The sequence below is a fragment of the Aythya marila genome, assembly GCF_965140915.1.
Source record: "Aythya marila genome assembly, chromosome: 13".
Lineage (NCBI taxonomy): Eukaryota > Metazoa > Chordata > Aves > Anseriformes > Anatidae > Aythya > Aythya marila.
In genome coordinates this window covers 14882073-14898828 of record NC_139054.1, presented here as the reverse complement: position 1 = coordinate 14898828, position 16756 = coordinate 14882073, and the positions used below count along the sequence as shown (strand labels likewise).

The 16756-nt window shown below is 54.0% G+C and overlaps 1 protein-coding gene across 2 annotated transcripts in view; it reads left to right on the top strand.

Annotated features, from left to right (window-relative positions):
* MID2 (midline 2) overlaps positions 1-8473 on the top strand; it is a 78238-nt gene extending 69765 nt beyond the window's left edge. For both annotated transcript variants that reach the window (XM_082770425.1, XM_082770424.1), the window contains exons 9-10: positions 4605-4812; positions 5344-8473. In XM_082770425.1, the coding sequence (XP_082626551.1) occupies positions 4605-4812; positions 5344-5746 (611 nt within the window). In that variant the 3' untranslated portion in view covers positions 5747-8473. The remainder of the gene's footprint in view (positions 1-4604; positions 4813-5343) is intronic.
* The last annotated feature ends 8283 nt before the right edge of the window (positions 8474-16756 follow it).

Below are 16756 nucleotides of genomic sequence, written 5' to 3'. Positions count from 1 at the left end.
GTCTGCAGCAGCTTCCTGCATTTATAAAATCTAGAGCAGGCATCTCCTGGAGCGCTACACAAATTATTCTGTATTAGTGTAGCTTTGAGGAGCTCCTTCCTCGGGAGCAAGCGGCCGCAGGAGCGATCCCAGGTGATGGAGGCTCCATCCTCTCCGCTCTCCTCGGGCTGCTGGTGGCCAGCCCCATCGCTCACCTCGTCTTTCAGCTTCCTCTCTTGCTGTCTGTTTTCATGCACTCAGAAGCGTGAACTCTTGATGTTTTCGGAGCAGTGACTCGTGGTTTTGGCAGCAGGGATGAGTTGTGCATGCAAAGAGGGCTCGTTGGCCAAGCTGCGACAAATTTATGAGCGATGCCCAGGAGCTTGACTGTGCCTGGTGCCCTCCAGCCTGCCCACAGGGGCAGCATCCACGCAGCTGGGTGGAGGGGACCAGAGAGGGGCAGAGCCTGTCTGGGATGGAGAGATGCAAGGAAAAGGGACTGCAGGGATCTGGGCAGGGAGCTGCCCCATCTCATGGCCATTTTGTCCTGCTTGATGTCCGTGGGGCAGGGCGCACCAAGGGGAGGGGGTCTCCCCTTCCTGCGTGCCAAATTTCAGGTACCCAGGATGCCACGTAACGCTGAGCATCCTGCACAAATCAGCCCTGGGGTTTTTTATGTGTTTTTCCACAGCTTCCAGTGGAAAAAAGAGTGTGATTAGTGACTGCCACAGTGCCAACAAGCATGGGAGTGGAGGTGTACTGCCCATGAAAAGCATGGAGGGAAAGGTCTGAATTTCTGCCTGAGTCATGTGTATTTATACAGTCTTCTTTCCGTGGCCAGCCCTGGTGTACAAGACTCCTCGGGGGTGTTTGCTGCCCACCACGGGCACGTGCGTGGCACTGGCTGCGGGTGCTGCCCATTCCTCTCGTTGTGCTTGCTGCCCATTCCTCTCGCCCGCATTTGTCTTCAAGCGACGCGTTTCACTTCTTTTCAAGCGGGCAATTAGGAGACAGCACACACTTTCCAACTGCCGTAACCTTCGTGGAAGTGTCAGCAGCTTGACGAGGAGAAAGGCCAATTAGCATATTTCGCAGCCCTCTTTCTGCTCCTGAAGTGGTGCCTGGAGAGATGCCTTCACCACCAGAGGGTCAGTGTCAGGATGCACATTGATTTCTGCAGCATCAGCGCAGGCACTAAATCTGTGTTCCCAAACTGCCCGAGCAGAAGAGCTGGGTGAAATAATTTTGGTCTAGTGACAGAAAGAAACCTTCCTTTGCTGAGGCTGGGCTTGAGGAGGTCTTGTTTATTAGCAAGTGTCCAAAAGTGGTTTAAAACTGCCAGAATACAGGGAGGGTACAAGTGACGGTAGTAAATAAAGTGCATGGAAAGTTCTTTTCACGGTCCTTGCCTTGACCGTTGTGGAGTGGTCTTATCCTCACTCATGTCTCCTGCCCTTAGCAGCAGGAATGTGTCAGTGCTGATGCTTTCTAACAAGCAGGGTGAGACGCATGCGATCCCAAAGCAAGCTGTTTGGTACAAAGTCTGTTGGGAGATTTGTAGCTTTGGACGGACTTACTGCTTTCCCTTGCCTTGGCAATTCAGCATCGTGGCTTCCTCGAGGTGACGGGGGGGACAATAACCGCTGCTTTCCAGTGCTGGTGGCATCTTAGGTGGCTGCCCAGAGTGGGCACGCTGCTGGCTCTGCTCCCCTGCCCATGGAGAGCAAGAAGAGCGAAGCAAGCAGGGCTGGCACAGCGAGGAACTCTGGCTTGCTTTGTTCTTCTGCTGGGCAGAGCGGGGTGAGCACCTGCAGTGAGCACAGAGATTGCTTCTGGAGCATGGGAGAGCCTGCCCACCCCGTCCTTTCCCTCTGCAGCATGCTTTCAGCACCAAGCAGTCCCCTCCATCCCTCCTCCCCTCCCTCAGCCCCTTGCCCTCGCCCTGGCACCTCTGCACGGACCCAGCTGATGGAGCAGCTCCTCACCCGTTCAGCTGGACATCAGGTTTGTCTCTGGCTTCTGGGCATCGCGGTGCAGTTGTTCCTGCAGCATTTAGCCAGCCACAGCTCACGTAACTCAACCCACAGCCCGTGCCGGCTGTCCCTCTGTGTGGCTTTTTCACCCTGCTGCAGCTGGCACAGTCAGCCGGACCTGCTGGGCTTCACCAGCATTTATTCCTTCCAAAAAGCATCGAGAAAAGAAAATCTGGCAGTGCTGCTGGCCCTTTTCTTGCCAAGTACTGCTTAGGTAACAGAGAACTAAATGCTCTTGCCTGCACCCAGCATGGGGAAGGGCAGTGGCCGTGCTGGGCACGAGGCTCTGCCTGGCCCCAGCATCGTGGACTTGATTAACCTTTCACATCATCCTAGAGGCAACGTCCACCCACTGCTGTCTTTGGTCTTGCGTGCCCAAGGCCAGCCAGGATTTCCTCCTCTCGCTGCTCTCTGTCTGCAAATTGTCCTCTAGCCCTTGGGCCAGGATGTGCCAGCACCAGCAGGCAACAAGGGCTGGACCCAGTTGTTCAGGTTGACCTTAGAGAGGGGTCGGCTTCACCAAAAGGATGAAGGGAAGAGATGTACCCGGTGGAGCTGGGTATTTTTATACCTCCCTTCCTCTGGGCTTGTCTCTTCACATTACTGCTGGGAAAAGGCAGATCTCAAAATATTCAGATAGCTAGAGGAGAGGGTCACTCCCAACCTCCAGCTTTACTTTCTGGCCTCTCCACTCATTTATCTTGCAAATGGGGCTCCAAGGAAAATAAACACGAGCTGTCGGCGTACTCAGGGAGCAACGCAGAGGAGCTCCATTACAGAAAGCTGCCTTGGCTCACGCTGCCGTCTGTTCACAGCATTTCCTAAGACCTGGTTTTGAAACAGCCTTGATGGTAGCATTGGCTGTGGTGTTCCACCTCACGAGCATCGTTTAGCATAGCTGAAAACGCAGGAGGGGTGGCTGGTTGTGCACCACGGTGTCTGCCTTCCCTCTGCAGGTAACAAAGCCATGGTTCGAGTTGGTTGTGGTTGTTGAAGGTGTTCTGCTGCAGCTGCCCCGTTCGCTTTGATTTGTGCTAAACCAGATGAATCCCTCTAGAAATCCTATCCAGGCTCTATACGCTATTTATATGCTGATGTGACAGGGCCAGGTCCCTGCTGTCGCACATTGCATTTGCAAATCCGAGAGGACGGGATTTGAAAAGCACCAGAATTAAGTCGCCTGTGCAGCTGAATGTCATGCCTGCCATCCCTGCGCTAGGCAGCACGTGTGGTCACGCATCTGCTCGTGGCAAACCAAAATGTAGAGGTGCCCTAGCCCCTTCCTACCCGTCAGCAAGTTGCTGGAGGTTTCAGCAGCACCGGGAGCTCCTCCACCTCCAGAGTGCAGCCAGCGCCTGCGGAAGGGTTTTATCAAAGCGAGCAGGGCGGCGAGTGCGTGTCAGTTTGGCTCCTGTGGGCTGCTAACATTACAAGGGAGCTGGAGCTGTGTTTCAGTCCAGCCTTAAAGATCTGCAGGATCCATCAGACTTCTTTGTGTTGGTGGAGCAGGAAGCCCCGGGCTGTGCGCTCGTCAGCTGGCCCTGTGCTCTCCCCTTGCTTCCAGACTCAGCTAAACACAGGCTGGACCCAGCGCCTTTGATTTGCTTCCACCACCTCGTGCACAGCCCAGACTATCTTCTCCAAGCATCCCGGACCTTGTTTGGCAGCAGAGAAGTGCTGAGAAACCTCGGGCATGTTTCCTGTAAAATGTAATAGCAGCCTGCGTGCCACTGGGAGCGAGCTGTGTTGTCTGCTGATGGGGATTTGGGGATATGCTCGACGCTGCAGTACTTCTTCTGTGATTCAGTATTGTTATACCAGCACTTCAGGGTCCACTCTCCCTTCACTGCGCTCGTATAACTCGCATTACTGCTAATAGAGTATGGATCTGTTGAGGGATTCAGGCAGGCTACGCGCCTTGCCCAGACTTGGTTCGCGGTGCTTGATGGCTTCTTCAGTGCCATTTCCATTAGCTGGCAACATCCCCCTCGCTCCTCCGCAACGTTTTACACCATTAACAGAGGGCAAAAGGGAATTGTTGTGAGGAGGGAATAATGCACTTGAGCGGTGCAATGTGCAATAGAGAGGTCTGCAGCATTCCCCAGTGCCAGGATGACACATCCCCGGCGGATGCATTGCCTTATTTCTCCACATTTCTGAGTTTCGCACCCTTCCCCTCTGTCTGGTCTGGGAATAAGCCCATGGTGCAGATGCTTCTCCTGGCCCTGCTCCTCTGCCTCGCAGGTGGTGCTGACACCCTGGGTGGTGGCTTCCTTGCAGGAGCCACTTGTCTGTGGCTGGGGACACTGCTGCAGGCGCCAGGGGCATGGAAGCATCACCAGGGCAGGTGGCTTATGGATCAGCCTGTGACAATAGCCGTGCCAAGGCACAAGGGTGCACCTCAGCATCCTGCTGGGCATCCATGAGTACAGACCATCCACAGACCATAAGCAGTGTCTCTGGCTATTCCAATAGCACCCGTGGCTCATGGAAAACGTCCAAAGAGCCCGGGGCAGATGTTTCCTGCCACATTCTGCCTGCACGACGACGGTAACAGACACAAATACTGATGCATATGTCCTCTTCTAACAGGTCAGCCTTTTAAGCTGGACCCCAAGATGGCTCACAAGAAGTTGAAGATCTCCAACGACGGGCTGCAGATGGAGAAGGATGAGAGCTCCTTGAAGAAGAGCCACACGCCCGAGAGGTTCAGCGGGACAGGGTGCTATGGCGCAGCAGGCAATGTCTTCATCGACAGCGGCTGCCACTACTGGGAGGTGGTGGTGGGATCCTCGACCTGGTAGGCAGCCCCCTTCTCTTCCCTCCTGCTCCTGGAGGCCCTTGGATGTCCCCAGAGATGGCATGGGATGTGCTAGGTGTAAAGGCCAGGGTTGTTCGTGATTAGAAAGGTGGCTGCTGCTGTCATCGCTGGACCTTAAGTCCAGGTGGCTGTGGGTTTCAAGGAGCAGCTCTCTCCAGCTGAAGGCCAGCATCACTCTGAGGGCATTAGGGCCCCAGCAGCAGGTGCGGAACAGCGCTGGTAGGAGCTGTTCGAGTGACTTGGAGCCAGCCCAGGGACCCGTGTCTTGGGGAGGCTCACAGCCAGGATGCTCAGATCAAAGGTGGAGCAGGATCTGCGTGCGGCAGGCAGCGTGCCTCCCACCGCCCCATGGCAGTGTGGTGTCCCTGTGGTGCTCTGCTCAATCCCTGCTGGAGCACCCACAGCGAGGCTTGCTTGGAACAGGGCTTTTCAGGCATTTGCTCACAGGAAACTGGGGTTGGGCTTAATGCCACGCTGAGGTCGCTAAGCAAAGCTTCTCCCCTCTTCCAGGTACGCCATCGGCGTGGCTTACAAGTCAGCCCCCAAGAATGAGTGGATTGGGAAGAACTCCTCATCCTGGGTCTTCTCCCGCTGCAACAACAACTTCGTGGTGAGGCACAACAACAAGGAGATGCTGGTGGAGGTCCACCCACAGATGAAGCGCCTCGGCGTCCTCCTGGATTACGACAACAACGCGCTCTCCTTCTACGACCCGGCCAACTCCCTCCACCTCCACACCTTCGAAGTCTCCTTCATCCTGCCCGTGTGCCCGACGTTCACCATCTGGAACAAATCCTTGATGATCCTCTCGGGTCTGCCCGCCCCGGACTTCATAGATTACCCAGAGCAGCAGGAGTGTAACTGCAGGCCCCAGGAGTCCCCGTACGTATCAGGGATGAAAGCCTGTCACTAGGATGCTCAGCCCTGCCCATGCCCCGTGGTGGCACTGGTGATGCTGGTGGGTGTTGGTGGTGGGTGCCAGGAGCCTGCCAAGCTGGAGAGCCGCCGTGCAGCCGGAACGCTCCGAGGAGAGAGGACCTGCCTGCCTGCCCGCCCACAGCTCATCTTATTTTTAAGGGGAAAGAGAAAGAACCCCTGACCACGTCTGAAAATAAACTCCTGTCGGCAAGCTCAGCGCAGCCATGCACAAGGCTCGCGCAGCATCTTTGTGGGGTGCGCCAGGCTCTCCCGAGGCAGATCATCACGCGGATGGTTCTGTTTCCCCTCGGGGGCTGGAAAGGCTGGGGTGGGGATTGGGGTGACATCCTCAGGTGCTGCGGTGAGCAGGGGGACGACTCGCGTGTCTCCGCACGGCGCAGGTTGGGGCAGGAAGGGGTTGGCTTTTTGGAGACCTGCAGAGCCAGGTGGGAGCTGGGCATCATTTGCTGGTGAGAGCTTTCTGTTTGGCCAACATTTGGCAGCTTCCTTGATAAAGTAGGTACCCGCGTGGGGTAGGTACCCACGTGGGGTAGGTACCTGCGTGGGGTGGGTAACTTGCACTTGGAGAGGCCCCCGCGGGGGAAGCAAGGCAATGGGTACGTGGTGCATTTCTGCTGCTCCCTGTGCTTGGCTGGGGCTGCAGTCCCATGCTGGGGGGTGCAACCCCCACCCCTCCGCCCCACCGTTTTGGGAGGTCCCAGTTCACCAGGATGCAGGGAGGCCCCCACCGAGCACTCGCTCAGGAGCCGGTCGAGGTGCACGTTGCCCCCAGCACAGATGCTCCTCCATTAGCTTTGCATCGGGTGTCCCTGAGACACTGGCACTGAGCAGAGGGGCACACCGTGCCAAAAGACCATCTTTGTGCTTTGTGGCCCCAAATCTCAATTTAGGACCCCAAAATCTCAGCTCTCGGTTTGTTCTCCACCATGGTGGTGTGAGCATGGGGCTGTCCTCTTTGCTTTGAGGCAAAAGGCTGAATTTGGGGCCCCAGCAAGCTCCTGAGCTGCCACCAGTGCTCCCAGTAACCGCAAGCACCAAGTCCCCCACAGATGGGGCCAGCAAGGACGTCAGGCAGCACAGTGGCACGGAATGTGCTGATGCTCGAGCTTTGGTCCATGGTATTTGAAAATCCCTTTTTCTCCTCTGGATGGGGTCCAGCCTTGGTGGCATCACAGATGGACCAGGAGGCTGAGACCTCCCAGCTCCGCCAGCCTTTTCCTTGCTTTTTATTATTATTACTATTATTATTATTATTATTATTATTGCAATGGGGAGAGACCCCTGGACCTTGCTGACAGGAAACTACCTCAAAGCCCAGCCTTGGAGGGGTGGGTGGCCGGTTCAGACGGGGTGACAGCACTTAGAGGCTCTTCCCACAGCAAGGAGCAGGCACGGGGGCTGTGGGAAGGGGTCCCCACCGGCGAGCCATCCTGGGGGACTCGTGTCATTGCGGGCATCCAGGCAGAGCGGGTACACAAAGAGCCCATTCCTCAGCACAGCATCCCTCTGCTTAACCGGGGTGACATTTTCAGCGACCGGTTGCCCAATGCTGTGGGGAGAGAAGAGGAAAAGGGACTGCCACTTGCACTGCTAACTCAAGTTTTGCCTCCAGTCTGGGCTGCTTTCCCATTGCTCGTGGGCTGGTGGTGCTTGGCAGGGGCTTGTGGCACACGGTGCATCCCTCCTGAGCAGGCAGAGCAGTTTTATTTGCTTTTGGCCCCAGCATTTGAAAGCACGGGGTGGGGATTGAGCAGGGATTGAGCTGCCATTCCCTGCAGCTAAGCACACAAACACAGTTCATTTTAAGAGGCTAAGTTGCCATTTTTGGTTGGATGTCTTTTTCCAAAGCCACGTGGAGCTCTCAGTAAAGTCTTTTCCCCTTGTGCTGACCTCAGCCAGGGCTGCTCGCACTGCATCACCCTCCAGCAAATGCCCAAGCACTGGAGATGGATTTTAGCTTTTGCAATCCAGGTGCCAAGCTTTCCGCCGGCACCGGCACCGCTTTGACCGGCTTACTGCTAGCGGACTCAGCACACCCAGTAAAGCACACGAGCCGTTAATGTGACATTTGCACCTGATGAAATTGCACTAATTGTGGCAGGACCCCCGCACACCTTTGCGCGTGTCTTGTCCCACGGGGAGCCCCGCACCCCAAGAGTGCAGGCCTGGGGGGGTGGGAGTGACGTCTGGGTCACCCACACCGTCCTCTCCTGGGGGTGGAAGACCAGAACCTGCCCCAGCACTGCCAGGGGGGTGGGAGCAGCAGCCCCCTCCCTGCCCCTCCGCGCCATGCTCCCCTGCTGCCCCGCAGCCTTTGCCCCCAGCCCACGAGCGAGCCGTCCCTTTGGCCAAACCCGTCCGGCGCACGATGACACGACAGCAGTTGCAGCCAAACCGAGCCCCTCGGGCTGTGCAGCCCGCTGTTATGAATGAGCACGTTTCCCACGGCCCAGCAGAGGGGCAGGAGGTGGGCAGCGGGGTCCCCGTGGAGCTGGGGGTGCTGTTGGCCCCGCTTCTCCTGGCGACCCCGCTCTGCAGCCCTGGGACGTGGTGAGACCTTGGTTAGCGTGCTGCCCGCCTGACTCTTCTTTTCCACGTGTAACATACTCATTTCTGGGGGAGGGTTGCTTTTCCTTTTTATGTTTTCTTCCCTTTTTTTTTTTTTTTTTCCGGTTTTTCTTTTTGGCAACTCTTTTGTTAATGTGTATATATATATATAAATATAATATAATATATATCCGTTACTGAATGTGTCTGTGTGTGGCAGAGATTGCGTGACGTGTGACACCCGCGGCCCACAAAATGCTCCTTCTGGCCATCGCCAAACCTCTGAGAAAATGCAGACTGCAGACCTCGGGGTCACTGAGTTGGGGCATAGCGAGAAATCAGTCACGCAGAAGAAAGAGCCTTAGCTTATAGCCCAGGCTGGGGATGAGAAGCCTTCCCGTTTGGCAAAGCCACCGAGAGCACAACAAGCTCCACGGGGCAGCTCAGCAGGAGGTGGCGGGAGGGTTTGCTGTCACCAAGGCTGTGTGTCCCATGCGTGTCCATCCCTGCGTGCCAACCAGATGCTGTGGGGACTTTGTTTCTGCTGCCCAGCAGCCCAGAGCCCCAGGAGCTGTGGGAGGGCAGGGATGGAGCCCCTGCCCTGGTGCCGTGAGGCTGATGGCCTGCTCCTCTCCTCTCTGCCCCTCATTTCCCCTTTCTGCTGCCCGTGCCTCTGTGGCAGGAGGGCCATGCCAGCCCTCTGGAGCCCCCCCAGTCCCAGCACAGCCCTCCAGAGCGCTGAGACCAAGGTGAGCAGAGCACTTTGCAGAGACGTAGCTGGACGTGGCCGCAGAAATGTCCCCTCACTGCCAGGAAGGTGTCAGCAGAGAGTGGGGAGCCCCAGAGCTGCCCCGCCGCAGGGACATGAAGACATAAAAGCCCATGGGAGACAGAGCCTGCTTTTGTTGAGCATAAGTGCCTAAAATATTTACGAAGTGGAAAACATATGGTGCAAACCAACACTGTAAAATTAAATATTTCTTACTTTATTCCTTTGCTCTAGGCTTTTTCCCATTAAACATTAAATGCCAACACATGGAAACCGGCCTCAAGATTGAGTAGCTGCTTTCATTACGGGACAAACCTGTGGTATTTGCTTTACCTCAGACTGCTGCTTTTGCTGCGTGGAGCTGACAAACACGGCTGTAAAAAGCCACTGGTGGGGCCTGTTGCTGGCTCTCCTGCTCCTTCCATGCAGTACCATCAGCCTGAAGACCCCCCTGATCCAGAGTCCCCCAACAAGCTCCCCACAGCCCCAAGGACTCACAGCCTGCTATGCTTCTGGCCCTTGCTTTTGGAGCAAACCCTGCAAAGCCCTCCCATACAACGGCAAGTATGCTAATGAGGTTGCTAATTGCATGACCCTTGTCTTTGGCTGGTGATGACTGTTCAGTGCAGAAGCTGGGGGGCTGCAGCTGCCCTGCATGGCAGCACGTGCCTGAAACACCAGGAGAATACTACAGTTGACACCAGGGACAGATAGAATAGGACAGGGAAAACCAGGGATCCTCCTGTGCATGACTGTGATCCAAAATAGCCAGGACACGCTGCCACCCCTGATGCCTGGGGACCAGCTGGAGAACCTGCTCTCCAAACGATGCCCAAATGATGGTCAGCATCTACTCAGCTTCCAGTCCTGGAAGCTGCTGTGTGTGACTCCCTGGGCAGCAAGAGTCGGATCCTGCAGGGGATCCTAACACTGTCACCAGGTAGCTCGGCCCTTGCCATCAGCTCAGGCCTGCACTGGGAGATGGACGCTGATGGCTGTGGGCTGGAGGTGATGGGGGGCTCTCCTCGAGTGCTCCTGGCTTTCCTGGCCCCCTCAGAGGGGTGCCAAGGTGCTGGGACTCAATGTGGGAGCTGTGCAGCCCTCTGAAGCAGATCTGGGGGCTGGGAAGCCGATGGTCCTGGCCGGGCCCGCAGCTTCGGTCACCAGGCTAAAAATTCATGGAGATGCACTCAGGCTTGAGAGCGAGGAGATGTTGAAGCAAGAGGATGGCTCAGCAAGCCAAATACCTGCCTCAGCCCATCCTTTGTGGATTCTAACCATCTGGTCAGGCCCTGGACTCGCAGACTTTTGGCCTTCCAGCGAGGGATGAAGAAGCTGCTGAAGATGCCATCCCTGCTGTGCTCAGATCACAGATGTCTTTCTGTGGTCCCCTAACCACACGCCTACTCCAGGCAGGATTTCCAAGCAGAGGCTAAATAGGAAATGAGCCTAACGCTGCTTTCATTAACAGCACTGAGAACTTGGCTACCGACATCAGCAAGACGGGAGATAAGCCTCAGCTCTTGAAAAATGCAACCCTTTCTTCATATTTAATGTCTACCCAGTCTTTCAAGTTTAAGCAAATACTTCTCAGCCACCTAGGAGGTACCAGTTAAGTGAAATCACGTTTTGAAGCGTCTCCAACCCTCCTTCTCACATTGGTAATTCAAACGGATGGCGAACACAGGTTAACAAAGCTGGAGCCAGGAGCTGGGGTAGGGGCAGTGACCAGAGCGCCCAGCAGACATCACTGCAAGCTGAGGGAGATATGGGCAGCTTCTTTGGTGGCCAGAGGGCCCACATCAAACGTCTGAAGCAAGAGGATGAAAACTGGAGATCAGCCACTGAAGCCTGGAAGCTTGATCCCACTGAAACAGCTGGATTTTTGGAGCCCTTGGGTTCACACCAGGGATTTGGTATGTAGCACATTCATTGGAGCCTTTCAGCAATCCCCACACCACCCTCTCAAAAAATAAATTAAAAAATACGTAAAAATTAAAGGCAAGGACAAGGACAATAAATGAGTGAAAAATGGGAGCAGGTTTTCCTTTAATGTCAAAATCCCCCTTCCAAACCCTACCAAATCATAAACAACATGACTTTTTCTCTCTCTCTTTTTTTTTTTTTTTTTCCTACTTGGCCCTAACACAAGTCCTAAGAAGAGTGCAGAAGATGAAAGGCAACCCTGCCACCGTTGACCAGACCCTGCAGTAGAAGATACAGCAGCCCTACACCAACCCAACGAGTAGCAAGGGCATGAACAGAACAAGAGGTGGTTGCTCCTGAAACCTGCACAAGGGGACGCAGCTCCTGCCCACAAATCAGGGGCAAATCACACTGCAAACACCATCTGAGTAAATCCCACTGTCAGCTGGCTGAGGGTGGTCACTGTGGGGCAGCAGCTGCTCTGCACATCTCAATCAGCAGAGCCCTTCCCACCCTCGGTGCTCCCATGCCGTGCAGAAAGCATAGCTCATCCTTTCCACGCGGGCTTTTGGTGGTGCTTAGCACCACGCTGGCAGAGCAGCTCACAAATATTCATTTCTTCCCGCAGCCCCCACGAGATGCAGCAGTATTATCTCCGCTCTGCAGAGGGCTGGCACCTTAAGCACAGCAAGATTAATACAGATGCTTTCAAGAGTGTCAGCGAAGCAGGGGGCTGTTTCTCGGGGCTGTTAACACTTTCAGAGGATGGCGTTTAATGTTTGCTGCTGAGATTGACTGAGCATGTGGAAATGCCATTTTCAGAGGCTTGTGATCTGGAGAACTGGGACTGAAGATTTTTTTTTTAGAGAGGCAGTGAAGGTTAGTGCACTCGGTGAATTCCACAAGCAGCTTTTGGATGTTCCATGGTTGTTTCCCGGTTGAAGATCATTGATTAGTGTTACGCTGGTGCTAGCAGGTGGGTTTTGCCCTGGCATTTTTCTTACACACAGAAGGCCAGGCACCACTCCTGGTTCTGCTCATTTTTCCACCCAAAACTGCAGCCCAAATATGCTCTACGCAGCCACATCTGTGTGTCAGATGGACCCCCAGAACCACCAGAAAGTTATTCTTCTTTGGCTTGCACCCAGCTCTCAGGGCAACTCAACAGCACCATTGCCACAGGACCTGGTTTGCCTCCTTCATCAGGCACAACAACTGAAAAATGTTGGAAGGGAGGAATTCTTCAAGCCAGGAACAATTTAGGGGCTTTAGTGCAGGAGGCACTAAACCCAGATGCCTGAAGAGCTGCAGGGAAATGGAAGCTTTGGAAAGGGATGGTCTCAGGGGTGCTGTGCATCACACCCTCCCCATCCTTCCCCTCAAAGCAAACAACAGGAGCCTCCATCCCTCCAGAAATTGCTTCCCGTTGCCTGAATTTACTGTGTTAATCAGGGAAACTGGATGAATGCACCCAGCCCCAGTGTGGGGATGCTTCCTCCAGCCCCCCCAGAAAGCTGGGCATGGCCCAGCGTTCCCCATCCACATTTCCTAGAAGCCAGAGGAGGCTTTATCCTATAACCAAGCGTAATTTCTGGCTGTCTTTATTGTCATGAAGCAGATGGTGCTCGGCAGAGCAACAAGGACCTTTTTCCTCCTCCTTGCTTGATTTGGAGCCCTTCTCCATTAACCTCTGGTTTCTAGGAAACAATATCTCTTGTGGATGGGCACCTGCGAAAGTCAATTTAAAACCATCACTGACGTGGCAGGCTGCTTCTTAGAAAGAAAAAGACTTTGCTGAGAAGATGAAATTGGCTTTGCTGCTGCTTTCCAGGAATCTGCTTTTAAACACACAAGGCTTCAGTGTCACACGCACAGCAATTCAAACTAGAAATTGCTTCCTCGAGCCAGCCAGGAGGGGAAAGATTGGCCTGCAGTTGTAGGGTGGGCTGAAGGGAAGGTTAATACTGTTTTGGGAGCCTTGTGTGTTTTGTTTGTTTGGTTTGGTTTATTTTCTTTTGCTTTGATTTGTTTTGCTACTACTATTTGCTTTGGAGTTCATGAAATAGGAGATACAGAAAAGCTCCCTTGCCAGTGCTCAACATCCCCCTGCCTGGGAAGCTGCAAAGCAAAGAGACAGGACAAATTATTATTTTTATATACTAAGTGACATCAAGAGACTGCCTCATCTGTAGCTGTTCACCAACAACAATGGCTTGCGCTGAGATTAGATAATCCTGTCCAGCAGTACAAAGCTGCAGTCCCTCCATCCATGAATGAACATTCCTTTAACCAGCGAATTATCTCCTGGTTGGGGAAAACAATCAAAGAAAGAAAAACAGAAAATATCATTTGAAAAAAGGACAGAACGGAAAATTGCACACAGGAGCAGCTAGCTGATAGACTGTGTGGGGTAAATGATCTACAGGGGCTGAACCGGCTCCAAATTAGTCCTCCTTAGCAGAACTCTGAGATCTTAAATATTCATCTGAAGTGCCAGCCCCTAAAATTGCCAGTTCTTGATCTTTAACCACATCAAGAGACATCCCTGTGTCTGCAGGTGTGCTGAAATGGGGCTTACAAAGAGTGGCACCTGATGTCTGTTGGCGCCTGGGGCAGTGGGCACAGGGAGGGTCACCAGGACATGCAGCCCCTGGTGTCCTCTGCTTGAGAAGGTCCCAAGAACCAGCTGAGCCACCCAGCAGTGCAGCACGTGCCGAGCCACCCAGGTCCCATCAGTGCTTGTCTCCTGGGAACACCGGGCCAGGACTGGCTGCAGCATCCTCCTGGTCACAGCAGTAGCAGCACCAAGACTGAAAACCAGAAACGAGCCCAGTTCTCCATGGCAACGAGGAGGAATTGGGTCAGCTGGAGGAGGCGAGCATGCCCAGGAGCTTTAAAAGCAGACACCCAGCCAGAAAGGCAGAGCCAGCCCCAGGGACAGGGCTGGGAGCAAGGGACACGGCCAGGGCTTCTTTGTGTCAGCATGGGGACTCTTGGTGGCTCTCTGGTGGCACAGAGCTGTGGGTCACCAGGTGCCGCTGTGCCACATGTGTGCACCTGAAGCCAGCGCCTTGTGCTCTTTGCTTTGCAACTTCCCTGCAGTTTTAACAACCGAAGTAAGCATTTTACAGCAAATTAAGCAATTATACTTTGAAAGCTATGCAAAAATTACCTGCGAGATTCCCGCAAGGCCTGCCAGAGCCAGGAACTCACCAGCACCGCAGGGAGGTGTCAGCACTTTGGGGAGATTCAGTGCTTTAGATGACACTTGGGCTCTGATGTCTCTGGGCTCTGATGTGACCCAAAATGTGTCAGTCACTTGTTGCATCTTTGCCCTTCAACTGTCATTAAAAGGCCTCGGTTCTGCTCCCAGCTGTCTCAGCATGTGACCTGGAGCTGAATAACTCCTCTTGAGCAGTACCTTTGTCTGTAAAATGTGTTTCTTAATGCAGCTCTACCTGGTAATGAGTTACACACAGCACCTCAAAAACCAAGGGGAAATGCTGTTGGTGCCAGAGTTACAGTGCTATTTGAGCTCGGCAGCACACAGTGACTGCACGGATGCTATTTAGGGGTGGTTAAAGGCGTGGGAGCCCTTTGCGGAGCATCCCTGTTGAGTGGGGCATGCCAGAGGCCTCCTACATCTTTGTGGGGAATACCTATATCCTGAAGCGCTCGAGGTGGGACCCTCTTTCTGGACTGTGGTTCGGTGAAGACGAGGTAAGCAGAGCTTCCCATGCACGCAGTCCCATGGGAGATGGGATCCACTTCCCCACATGCCTCCTGCACAGCCCTGCTTGCAGGTCTGCAGCTCCCAAACCCATCCTGTACAGGCTGTGCTCAGCACAGGTCTTGCTTAACTCCTTAAGATGGGAGCCCCTTATGTCTACCCTGTCCTTTCTTCCTGATTCACAGCCAGTTAAATGGGAGCTGCTGCTCCAAGAAAGGCTTTCAGCAACAAAAGACTTCTAGACAAGGATATTCAGCTGTTCAAGCTGACTATGCTGCAGGGTTGAGCACAGCTCAGAGCAGACTGAGCTGGAGGACCCAAGCCTTTTCAGCTGGGGTTTCACCATCTCCTGGATGCCTGCCCTCCCAAACCAGGTGGGAGGGGAGGGTTTCGTGGGCATCCTGGCCTGAAATCCCCCTTCTCAACCAGAGCTTTGCCATGGCACACCACCTATGATGTTGGGTTGCATTGCGTTTGACCCCAAGAGATGCCCAGTCAAGCCATGGACCAGAGCAATCAGAAACAAAGGTAGTGAAGGAATTTGTAATTAAATTGCCATTAGATAGGTAACAGATTGTCTGACAGCTGACAGTGAGTGAAAATGCTCTACTCTGTCATGTTTTATCAGCATGAAAACCATTTGCAAGTGCTCTAATTACATTCCTAATTGCCAATGTGATTAGGGACCTGCAGCTGTTCATTAAACGTGTGTCACCCTCAGCCAGCAATCTGTAGGAGAGAATATTTAATTAATCAAATAGTGCATTGGATGAAAGCAGGAGATGGACAAACCTGGAAGGTGAGTGAGAAGTGGACGAACCTTGCACCAAAAGGAGCTAGTGGGTCGTGGGGTCATCATCTTCCAGCTCTTGGCACCATGTCATACAACCTCTGTCAGAAGCTCAATAAACACCATGACAAAAAAGTCGCCTTTCTGTCTATATTACTCCCTCTGGAGCATTCCTGCCCTGATGAGCAGAAACTAACTTCTAATTCCAGCCAAATGTTTATCTTCCAGCATCTTATTCTCTTTACCTACAGGTCGGTGCTCTCCTTCTTGCTTCTGCTTCAGAGACAGCCTTGGCTCCCTCCTTGCTCTTCCCCCAGTGCATCAATAGGCAGTGACCAGAGCTTGCCCTGCCCACACTTGAAGGAGAATGAAGGAACCCTGATGCCCACCAGGTGCCCTCTCTGCTCAGCTCCTTGCCCATGGCCCTTCATCTCTCTGCAAGTCTTCCTCCCCCGGTTCTTTCTCAAGCATGCTGACAGCTCGGATGGGGCTCCTCTTCTGCTGTTATGGGCAGAAGGGTTGGTGGCCCTTCAGAGCTCTGCCGTGCCATGCTTCCCCTTGGCTAATTAAATACTCAGGATTGCAGTCCTAGACTGGCCTGACTTCAAGAGCAACCATGGGGCAGAAAAATCCAATCTCAAAATCTCTCAATCTGGCAGCTGGAAGAAGAAGGGTTTGGAAGAGATCACCCACAGCCCCAGCTGGTAAGGCACTCGAGAGACCAAGCTGACTGCAAGCCCCTGAAAGTCGGCCAGGAGCAGCCAGTCCTGTGGGCTAGGCTGGGCTCGGGCACTCTTGCAAACCTGTGGAGTTTCCTCCATGGCCTCGGGAGGAAACAGCACTTCTGAACACACTGGCAGAGGGGTGAAACCATCCAAAGTGACTTGGCCCAGGCGGACTGATTTTTTCCTGCAATCCTTCTCCAGGCAGGGAGCAGAAGTCTTCTGGAGAAGGTTCGTCTGCCTCTAATTTTGCCGGTGGCAGAGAGGTGTGTGATATAACTACACAGACAGGTGCTCGCTGTGCCTCGTTGCTGCTGCCGGCAGGAGCTGCCCTGGGGACGAGGCAGTGGAGGATGTCACGGGGATTCGGCTGCAGAAACTGCAAGCGTGAATGGAGCCCTCGGCGTGGCACAAGGAAGCTTTTCCCTGCCTTGCTGGGCTGCTGTTACTACACGAAAAATAAGAGCAGTGGGGAACCTTCAGACCATGAAACGTGGCCG